Here is a 13263-nt window from a genome sequence, read left to right on the forward strand (position 1 = left end):
CATTGGTGTGTGCACGGTAACAACAAATCACAACAATTGGTATCAGAGCCATGTTCTAGAAGCAAGTTCTTCGATGACTAGGGTTGGCACATCTTCTGCAAAATTCGACGTGATGAAGTTCGATGGAACAGGCAACTTCAGGTTATGGCAGCGGCGTGTCAAGGATTTGTTGGTGCAACAAGGTATGGTGAAGGCATTATATAGGGCAAAACCAGACGATATGGTAGACATAGATTGAAAAGAGCTCGAGGAAAAGGTGGTGGCTACTATTCAGCTTTGTCTAGGAGATGATGTAATGTATCATATCATGGATGAAGAATCTCTAGCGGCAAATTGGTTGAAATTGGAAAGCCTATACATGTCCAAGTCGTTGACGAACAAGCTCTATCTGAAGCAGCGATTGTATGGGCTGAAGATGGCGGAAGGCTCGGACTTGAACTAACACATCAATGTATTCAATCAGATAATCGGTGATTTGAAGAGGCTTGATGTGAAGTTCGAAGACGAAGACAAGGCGTTGATGCTGTTGAATTCACTCCCAGCTTCTACCACTTATGAAAATTTGGTTACAACTCTGACATAAGGGAAAAAGTCTTTGAAGTTAGAGGACGTTACAGGAGCCCTTCTGGCGTATCTTCAAAGGAAGAAAGTCAGTGATGAGAGTTCTCAAGGAGAATGGCTAATTGTGAAGGGTAACCAGGAACGTGTTAGAAGCAGCAACAAGGGGCGTTTCGAATGAAAGGAATTCTCGGTCAAAGTCCAGGAAGAGGAAGGACGTCAATTGCTACAAGTGCGGGAAGAAAGGGCACATGAAGCAGGGTTGTCCGGACCTGAAAAATAAAAAGGATGACGAGAACGAAGGTTCCTCAAGGTCTGCAAACATGGTGGAGGAAGATTTAGACGCTGTTGATGGCGATAAACTCTCTGTTGCTTCAACTTCAGAGCATCCTGTGGATTCTTGGCTTCTGGACTCAGTATGCTCATTTCACGTGACGTCCAACAGAGGTTGATTTGACACTTACAGGTCAGTTAATTCTGGTATAGTAACTATGTTTGATGGTATGGTTATAACGTTATGTGATGTTAGACATGTGCCAGATGTAGAGAATAATCTAATTTCATTGGGTACTTTAGACTTTAACGAGTTTAGTTATAAGTCTGAAGGCAGGATAATGAAAGTAGTAAAGGGTGCAATGGTAGTGATGAAGGGAGAGAAAAATTTGAAGAATATCTATAAACTGTAAGGAAATATAGTTGTAGGTGGAGTAGCTTCTGTGGAGTCTGAGTCAAATAATATTGTTTTGTGGCATATGCGTTTGGGTCATATGGATGAGCGAGGCATGTTATAACTTCATAGGAAAAATCTATTGAAGGGTGTTAAAACATGTAAACTTGAATTTTGTAAGTTTTGTGTTCTGGGAAAACAGAGCAGGGTGTAATTCAAGTCAGCCACACACAAGACACAGGGTGTTTTAAACTACATCCATTTTGACGTTTGGGGGCCAGTGAGGACAGCATCACGGGGAGGACATGTATATTTTCTGACATTTATTGATGATTTTTTTAGAGGTTTGGATGTACTTCATGCGACACAAGTTAGAGATGTTTGCCAAATTCAAATTGTGGAAAGCTGAAGTGGAGAATCAGATCGAGAGAAAGATCAAGTGTCTCAGGTTAAACAATGGAACTTAGTACACGAATAATCAGTTCAAAGACTTCTATGAGCAGCATGAGATAAAGAGATACTTCATAGTATGCATGACACCGTAGCAAAACGGTGTGGCGAAAAGGATGAACAAGTCGATTGTGGAGAGAGCACGATGTCTCAGGTTGAATGCTGGACTTGTGAAGACTTTCTGGGTTGACGCAGTGAGTATGGCTTGCTATTTGATAAACATATCACCGAAGGCATCACTAGGAGGGAAGTTTGCAGAGGAAGCTTGGACAGGTATAAAGGTAGATTACTTTGGATTGAGAGTATTTGGGTGTTCAGCATCTGTGCATGTAGCTAGTGAGGAGATTTGAAACTTGACCCGAAGTCTAGACAATGTATCTTTCTCGGATATGAGAAAATGGTGAAGGGGTAAAAGTTGTGGGATCCGAAGGCAAACAAGGTGGTGATCAGTAAAGACGTGGTATTTGATGAAAATTCCATGTTGAAGAGAACTTAGGGAGAAGAGCATCAGGTGCCAGAAAACGGTAGCAGTGATAAGCAGATGGTGCAGGCAAAGATAGAAACTTCTGTGCAGAAGAGCACTTCTCAGGGTACAGAGCCCTCTACTTCAGGCGCTGAGGAGCAGCACACTATAGACACAGACAAACCCATGCACACTATCAGGCCCACTAGTCAGGTATAGTTTTGAGGATATGGCTTTTTATGCTCTTGTTATTAGTAGTGAAGATCCTACCTCTTTTCAGGAGGCTGTCAATAGCCAGAAAAAAGTAGATGGGAGGGTGCTATGGCAGAAGAAATAGAGTCATTGTACAAGAATTAGACGTGGCATTTGGTGGAGCTTCCAGAGAGGAAGAGGGCGATAGGGTGCAAGTGGGTGTTCAAGAAGAAGGAAGCAGTATCAGAAAAAGGAGGAGAAAAGTTCAAGGCTTGCCTAGTAGCGAAGGGCTACTCACAGCAGAAAGGGGTTGACTACGAGGAAATATTTTTCCAAGTAGTCAGGCATACTTCCATCAGGGCAGTTTCAGCATTGGTAGCACACTTTGACATGGCATTGAAGCAAATGGATGTAAAGACAACTTTTCTTCATGGAGATTTGGAGGAGCAGATTTACATGGAGTAGCCAGAAGGGTTCAGTCATCCTGGACATGAGCACTTAGTCTGTAAACTGAAGAAGTCACTTTATGGGGTGAAGCAGTCTCCGAAGCAGTGGTACAAGAAGTTTGACTCCTACATGATTAAGATTGGCTACAACAGATATGAGTATGACTGTTGTGTATGTGAGGAGCCTTTATGATGGCTCATATATTTTTCTGTTACTGTATGTGAATGATATGCTTATTGCAGCTAGAAGTATGAAAGAAGTCAACAAGCTAAAGGCTTTGTTGAGCAAAGAATTCGACATGAAGGATTTGGGTGCAGCCAAGAAGATTCTTGGGATGGAGATTTGCAAGGACAGAGATGCCAAGAAATTGTGGCTATCTCAGGCTGATTATGTGAAGAAGGTGCTGGAAAGGTTTAGCATGGAGAATGCGAAACCGGTGAGTACACATTTAGCGAATCATTTCCGTTTGTCTACCTCACAATGTCCAAAGACAGTTGAAGAAACTGAGGATATGTCGAAGGTTCCATATGCCAGCGCAGTGGGGTGTCTGATGTACGCGATGGTATGTACTAGGCTAGATTTGGCTCAAGCAGTCAACATGGTGAGCAAATTCATGGCAAATCCAGGGAGACAGCATTGGGATGCAGTCAAGTAGATTTTCAGGTACTTGAGGGGTACTACAGACTATGGCATCACTTTTTTCGAACTGAAAAGTGATGTGTCAGTTGTGGGATATGTTGATGCAGACTATGCAGGTGATTTGGATGACAGAAGGTCGACCATAGGGTATATGTTTACTCTTGTAGGAGGACTTATTTGTTGGAGATCCACAATCCAGTCTACTGTTACGATGTCCACAACTGAGGTAGAGTACATGGCAGCAGCTGAGGTTGCTAAGGAAGCTTTGTGGCTCAGAGGGTTAGTCAGAGAGTTGGGTATTCAACAAGGTGAAGTTCAGCTACACTGTGACAGTCAGAGTGCAATTTATTTGGCTAAGAACTAGGTATATCATGCGAGAACCAAGCATATTGATGTGAGGTTTCACAAGATCAGGGAATTGGTTTCTACATGTGATTTGTTACTTGAAAAGATCCACACTTCTAAGAATGCAGCAAACATGTTGACGAAGCCTGTTACCGCAGACAAGTTCAAGCATTGCTTGAACTTGATAAATGTCTCTAGGTGCTAGAAAGGAGATGAGAGGAGGCGGCATCCCCAAACTTACCAGTTCCAGGTGAAGGTACGAGCATGTCTATCTTCAAGGTGTTGAATACTTGCCAAGGTGGAGATTGTTGGGACAAATGGCTCATATCCGCAAGTGACCGTCCGAACGGGCCTAGTAAGGCATCTGGAAGTCTTCTAGTGTTCGGAAGCATGTCTGAACGGGTCAGTAGACAGCAACCACAGGGAGTTCATGCTTGCTTAGGTGCCCGGACAGTTCAGCGAACACCTAGACCTGAGAGCACCTATTCGATGCGGTGTCTGAATAGGAATGCGGTAGCTGCGGACAGAGAAAGGGTTTATGTAGCCGTCCGAATGGTAGTGCCCTATTGTCTGAACGCGCGTCAGGGAATTCGCGAATTACTGCAGGGGAACTAGGATTTTTTGGGGGCTGCAATGGTTTACTATATATATGTTGTATTGTAACCTAGAAACTTTAAGATACAGAATATAGCCACACTCACTCCTGTGGACGTAGGCAAATTGCCGAGCTACGTAAATCTTGTGTCTTTCTCTCCTTTTTATCTCTCTTTTCTTCTCATAATATTCATCATTGGTGTGTGCACAGTAACAACAAACCACAACAATAGGTTTGCATGGCGTAATTCTTTTTTCCTTTTCAGGAAAAAGGAAAGGAGATTCCACGTATATGTACTAAAAGTGCTACAAACATCCATTGATTTGAGATTTTTTGCTATCAGATTCTTCAGTTCTAACACAGCTAACAAAAGTAAGATGATCGCCATCTCTAATAACCTCTATACCATCTATTTCAGCTCCATCCTTGCTTAGGACTTTAGTCGGCAAGACCGCAAATTTCTTAGCACCAATCTCAAGTAGCTCCTGAAAAGTCCTCGGAAGTAGCACAAGCTTTCTAGCAACTTCTCCCTTTTCTAGACAACTAACGGTCACTCTAGCAGGGGCACCTTCACATTTCAAAGCACTACTTGTCTTGCTAACAGAGAAGAGAATGTCTTTCTCCCCAGTGTGGGCAGCTGACATTATGCCAAACAGTGAGTTGTGGAAGTTACTAGTCCTACGCCTTGGACGGGATTGGCTCCATGATATGTCGGCTGCACTGGGTGATGAGTCTTCCTGGGATAAAGGACGGATTGTTGGCTCACTAGTAAATCTCCCAAGGAAACGAGCCCCATTCTGCCTCTCAGGAGTCGATACGAGGGGTTGAGTTTTCAGCTCTCGACTGGATTGGAAAAGGATTTTAATGTCTTCATGTCCTTGTTGTTCAGCTAGATCCCTTGGGGTCCAATTATCATGGTCTGGTTTGTCAATATCAGCACCTTGATCCAGAAGGAATTTGACTATTTCCATGTTGCCCTCACAAACTGCAGCATGAAGAGCTGTGGTTCCATTGGTCTTGGGATGTGTGACATCTCCTCCACAACGAATTATTTCCTTGAGCAAGGTCAAGTTGTTTTGCTCAGCAGCAGTGCACGCCAATTGACCAGTGTCTCCGGTGCGTAAATTTGCACCATTGTCTAGCAGTAGCTTGATCAAATGTTCATGACCACCCACCATAGCCTCCAATAGTGGCACATTCCCGTCTGAGTCTGCAAATACGCAGAATAATTCATTATTGATATTGACCTTATTTCAAAAAATCCAATGAAGTAAAAGGAAATTTAGTTAAAACTGCGTTCTTAAGACCAAAAAAGAGAGCGCTTGATAGTCTTCTTATTTTTCTTTAGATAAGACAGAAGCTAGATAGAGGCAGGCTGTGTTTTGCAAACTCAAAAGCATACTCGTGAAAACACCATTATTGATTGAAAATAAGGTGACCTTACAACATGAAAACCCATATCTGATAATGTGAATAAATAACACACATTGGCGCAGGCATATCTAAGCATGGATTAATTGAACAAAAAAAACTTTATAAGCAGACATAGACACTTCAAATGTAATCTGACTTATCATAGTTCTACATATTTAGATATAAAAAGTAGGACACTCTTTTTTTGGTGTAACTTATACCATTTAGGATACTGACAATCTTACCCAAAATATTTAAGAATAGTGGAAGGATTCTTTTGAATTGTGAGATTGTCATATTAAGCAGGGACAAGAAAAAGACGTGCAAAGCCCCTAGAAGTCAACAATCAAGGAGCGGAAACTGCACATGAATGCCTCTAGAAGTCATATTTAATTTTTTATTTTTTATTTCCTTTCGTGTGTGCGCCTCCAATCACGAATTAAAGGGTATGAAACAGCTGAATGGATAAGAGTATAAGAAAGTCAACACTAACTTCATAAGATATTTTAAACAACAGAAATGAATCTAATAATAATATCATTAAGTTGCTAGCCAAAATAGAAATAGTAAATGGACGTACAATAATATTCTACAATTATATCAGGATTATATAAAGTATTATTGCAAAGCCCCTAGAAGTCAGCAATCAAGGAGTGGAAACTGCACATGAATGACTCTAGAAGTCACCAGTCTATTTGATTTTTTTTCTTTTTTTCTTTTTTTCTTTTTTTTTTCTTTCGTATTAAAGGGTATGAAACAGCTGAATGGATAAGAGTATAAGAAAGCTAACACTAACTTCATAAGATATTTTTAAACAACAGAAATGAATCTAATAATAATACCATTAAGTTGCTAGCCAATATAGAACCATATCAGGATTATATAAAGTATTGCTAAAAACCAAACAAGAAATGCAAATGACATAATAATACAAGCTGACAATAACATGTAGTGCAAATGTTCCAACAAACAAATTATCCATTGGATTCTTATACCAATCATAGAGCTCTTTATTATTAATAAATATTTGTTTTAGGGTGGGGGGAGAGGAGTGTTGTTAAGTGTTTGGTTTAATAGATGCCAAAATAAGTCTGTCCATATATTATTAGATTTTCTGTATTGGTATTATAATACAAAGGTTCAGTTGATAATAAGTGCACACAGGCATCCCAAAAGTCAACATGTAGGTGCATTATTTATCTAAACTATAAGGCAAATTGCTTAGTCTGAAAAATAAAGTTTGTGTGTTAAAATATTGCTCAAGGGGGACAAATTTGTTATAGAGCTTAAATTAAAAAATATAGTGAAGCTTCAACATTTGGGATGATTTAGTATGATAACAGTAGAGATCAAAATAATTCAGAAATATATACCGTAGGAGAAAGATTTGAAAATCCTTTGTTGGAAATTATATTATACATTCTTAAGAGAAACTGCCAAAATCTGCAAATGAAACCAGAAGGGGATTCCACAAACCAACAACTTGAAGTTGCTAATGTAAGCGTACAGTAAAATTGCTGCAATCTTGGTCTAGATCCACTTAACAAAACCTTTTTGGAGGGAAGTATAGAGAAAAGAAATGGAAGTGAAATATAGTAAAGGTTCATATGCTCGAGTTTGAATCACTCAAAACCACTTTTGAGAAACAAAGAACAGAACAGTGCAAGGAATAAAAAAGAGAACAAGCAAATGGAAAAATGGTGACATTGATGAGTACGTAGTTAAAACATAATTGGCCGTCTTATGGGTATGCTGTTGTGCTAGAAGGTACCTCTACTGTTAGGATTAGCCCCATAATCAAGTAGTAGAAGCACACAGTTCTCACTTCCTTTCGAAGCTGCTATGTGCTGATTTTACACAAAACGAGGAGAGAAATTTGAAAAATAAAATTTTTAGCATTCAAGTTTTAAGAAGTTGATGAAAGAAAATCAGAAGCAGTAGCATTCAAGCACCAGAGCTGTCCTGCCATTGTTGTCCGATTCATTTGGATCGAGGCCCCGTTTCAACAACTGATGCAACAATAAGTCATCTCCCCTAAGAGCTGCAAAGCATAGACTAAGAGGTAGATCCATTCTACCACGAGCTAGCATGTTCTCTGTCTCCCCTAAAACATCTGGCATCATTGGGTTGTGAAGTTCTTTCAAATGCTGCCCACCAAGAAGAAAAGGTATGTAGTACATAATATGTTAAAGTTTATGGTAAGTATAATCAAAACTATTTCACATTAGCTAAATTCTTTATATACTACAAAACCACCATCTATTGAGTTTGATCAAAGCCTAGGGAAATGGAAAACCTTATGCCATAAGGAGAAACTTGAAAAATTCTATTTCTTCATTAGCAAAAGCAGCAAATGTACAGAGTATTCCAACTACGAAAAGGGTTTCTACATGACAAAAGGACTAGATATCATGAGATTATATAAAGTTTACAAACCTGAAGGAGATTATTCATGATAATGGTCCCATCTCCAACATTGGACTGAACAATATTCAAGAATGTGGTACGGTTCAACCGTAGTAGCTGGCTCAGCCTTTTGGTCCGCACTGTAAATAGCTGTGGCCTATAACAGAGTACCCCAATCTCCCCACACAGATCACCAGTTTTCGCCTCTCCAACAACCTACAGTCATAGCCATGATTTCAGTCAGCATCTTGGATAGCATGGACACCAGGACATATGATTCAATCCCACACACGTCCATTTAAAATTATAAACAAACCAGAGGCGATTAGTTGAGAGATTAGACTTGCCTGTTCAGCTCCATTTTTGAGGACAATTAGATCCTGTGAAGTAATTCAAACAAACCAGAGCAATTGGTCGCTACATTTAATTAAAAAAGAAATTGCAATTCTAATATTTTTTTTTAAAAAAAAAAAGCTAAAAAAAAAAAAGGGTGTTGTAACCCTATCGAACTTCATTTAAAAATGTAAAATCCAGGCTTTCAAGATTTTGAGAAATAAATATGTTGAATTATTACCACAGCACCAGTGACAAGTATATAGAAGTCTGTGGGAGCCTCATTCTGCAAGATCACATCTTCCTTGGGAGGAAAGTACTCGGCTTTCATCTCTGAGACCTTCAAAATTTAGAGAAATAAAATTACCATGTAAGCATTTACCAAAAAAAGTTGGAAAAATTCACTTTAGAGAGAAGCATTTGAAGCTTGGAAGTTGAGCAGCTTTTAATTTATTACCAGCTGAAAGAGCAAGTCATTTGAAACCCCTTGGAACAAGTACACCTTATCCACCAGAGAGTAAAAAAGATAACGGGAAATGCTTGACCGGATGGCTTTAGGAAGGGAATCAAGAGTCTCTTGCTGCTGGAGCCCCTCTGAGTCTGTTCTGAACTTCAAACATAAATGTGCAAGCATCTGATCTTGCAAGCGACTAGGCAGTTGGTTCCTCTGAGCAAAACTTGAGGCAGCTTGAATGGTATCCCTCTGGAAATTAAATAGAAAAGAAAAGGAAAGGGCATTAAGAATGAGTCCGGAAACTAGCAAGCATTAAAACAAAAACACCACATATCTGGACTTTTATATGTATGGCAGAGCATCATTTTACTCACAAATATTCTGGTCCGACTGGTCCCATGGACAACCAAGTTTGTCATATTTCCAATCAAATATGCTGTCAATCCAAGATTAAATAGCATGAAGAAGATGTCAAAGATCATCTCCCTTGTATTCACTGGATGCAAATCGCCATAGCCAACAGTTGTTAGAGTAGTGATGGACCAGTAAATCGAAGTCACGTAGCGGATCCACAAGCTCTGTTCAAGGAAGTTATTCATTGTTGCTCCAATCCATGTTTTTTTGGGGTCACGATAACGTGCTGCCAGATAATAATAGAAACATCCAGCACAGTGAACTGCAAAAAGGGTAACCTGTAAAGAATATCCAAATCCTAATGAGATAGTTCAGTAGGGAGCAAAGCGTTTCTTTCACCTATATTATCCCAGAGTAATAACAGACTTACAAAAATAAGTTTTGCACATCGAACCCAAAAGTAATTGTAGTTCTTATCTTTTTCCAATCTGTATTAAGAGAAAAATAAACCTGAAGTTAAGAAAAAGAAAAGAGTTTTCTCTAGGAGACAACCTACTTCAAAATAAAATTTTCAATCAAACCAAAAGCCCATTTCGATAGTGTTTTCAGTGATTGGAAGCCATTTCTAAGATGAAAAACCTCTTCACCTGGAAAATAGGGCGCTAACTCTTCGGAGACGCCAAAGGCGAAGCATGTTGAATAAGCCATACGACCTGATAGGAGAAGGGGAGATCTTCTGAGCAAGCTCCGAAGGGATTGTTGATATTACGTCAAAGGCCAGCCAGGATCTTGCATATTTCCATGCTATCTTCTTCCGATTATCAACGAGTAGATAGGATGCCTTATCAAGGTAAGCAACGAAGAAGGTAATAACAATATCCACAGCAAAGAATCCATTTGCAACATTATCAGTAATGGAGAGAGGTCCCTGTGGTTTTCTAAGGAATCCAAATTCAAACGGTGATACCCAGGCAGTATAGATGACCAGCAAAACGAGAAATGTCTCCCATATCCTGTGACAACCAATTTAATCTGAGCTAGTCTTAGCAAAAAGATATGACATTTTTTAATTAGAATGGCCAGAAACTCGTAAGATTTCTCATAGTTGTTGGATATTTATAGATCACACTGTTTAAAGGAACTCTTCTACTAAGTGAAGAGCAAAGACCAGAGATCTTCATGCAAAAATGTATCTACTACTTAGAGGCTCTATTAGTAAAAGAGTCTACATGGGCATAGGAAGAGATGACTAAGACAGCGACTACAGAAGCTGCAGATTGTTTTCCATAGCGGTCAACCAGAATCTCAAAGCCTCCAAGTTAGAAGTAGCCCTGGTCTGCCTTGTGACAATTCAAAGAGAAGAATTGAAAAATCCAAGATTCCTATTCCATCCATGTGAAGACTGAAGAAGGTTTTCTAAGAGAACTAATAGCAAGAAAATTGTATTTTGTAAAAACTACCATAGAATCAACTAAATAGTTCAAAAAAGAATCCAAGATTACAAATCAACGTGAAGACTGACGAACTTTTCCTAAAAGAAAAAAAGCAAATAAGATTGTATTTTGTAAAATCTGTTTGGCAAAGAATCAACTAAATAGTTCAAGAAATAATACGCTGAATTTAAGGATAAAAATGTCCCACAGAAGGGAAAAAGCTTCCAACTGAAAAACCATTCCCGAAAAGTAGAATAAGAATATTCATAAAACAATAATCTTAAGAAAACAAACAAAGAAGACAAATAAATACTTTTAGCATCTCAGAGAGCAGCAAAAGATTCAGTATCTTTTCTTTTCCGAATACTCAAAATAAAAAGTACACAAACAAACAAGAAAATAATATCGAAACAAAGTTCGAGTCTAGAAAAATAAAAAGAAAAAATCCAGAAAGAAAAATACAAGAATCACTCTCAAAAAGTACCACTGGAAACAAAAATTAAAAAGAAACAGAGAACACAAAACAAAGTAATAGTTCTAGTTACAAACATAGCATCACAAACTTCAATGTTATCTTTTCCAAATACCCATTAATAAAGAATATATAATAAGCCCATAATAAATGTTCATTCAATATAGCCAGCCTTAAGGAAAACAAAAAATCTGTAAACTCAAATTTCAACAAATCCAGTTCAAACCCAGAAACAGAAAGGCAAGAATAGAATAAAATCATTCATATAAAACAAAAGCCAAACCAATTAAAACAATGCAGGAAAGATGAAAAAAATAAGTAAATCTAAACAAAACGAAAACCAAGAAGAAACTGGTTTTGAACCTGTAACGGCGATCATAGGGGGACAAAATGAAATTCCTGAGCTTGACTCTGCGGTTACTTCTAGCTCCCAGAGACGGCAAAATCCCCGTGGAGAGACTGTAGTGGCTACCATCCCTTGACAACGGTTCAATCTCCCCTTGACCGCACAATGAAACACTAAAGACACCTCTGTTCATCATAGCCTCCATAGTCAAAGAAAAAGCCCACTCTGCTCTCTTGCTTGTACAAAGCAAAAGGGGCTCTATCTCTTTCTTTCTTGTATGCGTAAAACAAACACGTATTGCAATACGTTACGATAGCGTTTTCTTCTTCTCTTTGAGAATGCCGGTGTCCTACTGTCCTTATATAGCAAGCGGCAACCGCTCTCTCCAAACCTTTCTCAAACACTCTAAACCTTTCTCATACACTCACTCACAATTTCACAAACACTTTGTCCTCGTTAGTTTAAGGATTAAATATTCTGTTGGTACTTGAATTTTAAACTTATTTAAATTTAGTACTTAAATTTTTATTTGTATCATAGGTGATACTTGAATTAAGAATAAAAATTCAGTTGGTATCTCTGTTACATTTTTCGTTCAAATTTTAATGGCCGACCACGTATCAACTGCTGAGATCGACACATGGCATTATATAAAAAAATAAAAAATAAAAAATCTTCAAAAAATAATAAATAATAAAATTAAAAAAGAAAAAAAAAAAAAAATAGTGGGTTAGCTCTTGGCTGGTCTGGAGTGGCTGAACCATCCCATGTAGTAGAAAAAAAAAAAAAATATATATATATATATATATAATTTTAAAAAAAAAAAAAAAATTGCCACGTGTCAATCTCAACAGTTGACACTTGACGGGCCGTTAAAATTTAGACGGAAAATGTAACAGAGGTACCAACTGGGTTTTTATCCTTAATTCATGTACTACTTATAATACAAATGAAAACTCAGGTGCCAATGGGGTATTTAACCCTTAGTTTAAATAAAACCTTTAGACTCCATTGCCCCTACTTCCAGAATTGTTTTTTTCTTTTTTCTTTTTTTATCAAATAACTTTTTAACATTTGTAGAAAGAATGTAGGAGATAGAGGAGAGAAAAAACCTCTCAAAATTGTTTGTTTTGTTTGCAGGTGTTCACCAACCAGATCAGCAATTTTCACATATCTGCTATGCATCCATCCATCTACTTCCGTGTTATGCCGTTCAATTCTTCCATGGCCGCTGTTGCTGTTTGTTGGTTGTATTTTTGCTTTGAATAAGAGTTTTCTTTTTCATAGATTTGTTTTCATGGACGATCTATGGGATAAATGTTAGTCAGGTGTGAGGGGTTATCCCTCACGGTCTAGATAGTTCGATGTGATGGTTTATCTCTCACGGCCGGTTTAAATAAATTTTTCTAGAATATTTGACTACCCTTATCTTAGATCTAGTCTGCATAAAACAAATATGCTCCTTAACTATTTTTGTACATGTGGCTATGATTTGCAGAGCTTTATGATTTGTAATATAAGAGTTTTATGTTTGTGATCTTTGATCAGTGAAATACTCAGATCTTTCATTCAAAAAAAAAAAATGTAAGAAATATGAGAAAATTACATTTAAGCCCCCAAACTACAAGTCATTTTGAAAGTAGCCCCCAAATTACCAACCCTTCGACTATGGCCCCTAAACTACCAAAATGTGCTA

At 38.2% G+C, this 13263-nt stretch overlaps 1 protein-coding gene across 1 annotated transcript; it reads right to left on the reverse strand.

Moving 5' to 3' along the window:
- Window positions 1–4595: 4595 nt before the first annotated feature.
- Window positions 4596–11980, reverse strand: LOC133857242 (potassium channel AKT1-like). Its single transcript, XM_062292435.1, has 11 exons — window positions 11585–11980; window positions 9964–10329; window positions 9747–9804; window positions 9337–9654; window positions 8966–9211; window positions 8750–8848; window positions 8523–8555; window positions 8206–8391; window positions 7722–7916; window positions 7541–7616; window positions 4596–5566 (listed from the first exon to the last, which is right to left on the reverse strand). The coding sequence occupies exons 1-11, from the start codon at window positions 11770–11772 to the stop codon at window positions 4662–4664; spliced, it is 2670 nt and encodes an 889-aa protein (XP_062148419.1). The 5' UTR covers window positions 11773–11980; the 3' UTR covers window positions 4596–4661.
- Window positions 11981–13263: the final 1283 nt, after the last annotated feature.

This window comes from Alnus glutinosa, chromosome 14 (assembly GCF_958979055.1).
Source record: "Alnus glutinosa chromosome 14, dhAlnGlut1.1, whole genome shotgun sequence".
Taxonomy (NCBI): Eukaryota; Viridiplantae; Streptophyta; class Magnoliopsida; order Fagales; family Betulaceae; genus Alnus; species Alnus glutinosa.

Coding starts and splice junctions, on each gene's coding strand:
- LOC133857242 (XM_062292435.1), bottom strand. CDS start 11,772: ATGGAGGCTATGATGAACAGAGGTGTCTTTAGTGTTTCATTGTGCGGT. Junction 9,655..9,746: donor GATGTGCAAAACTTATTTTT/GTAAGTCTGTTA, acceptor TATTCTTTACAG/GTTACCCTTTTTGCAGTTCA. Junction 7,917..8,205: donor TCATGAATAATCTCCTTCAG/GTTTGTAAACTT, acceptor CTTGGTGGGCAG/CATTTGAAAGAACTTCACAA.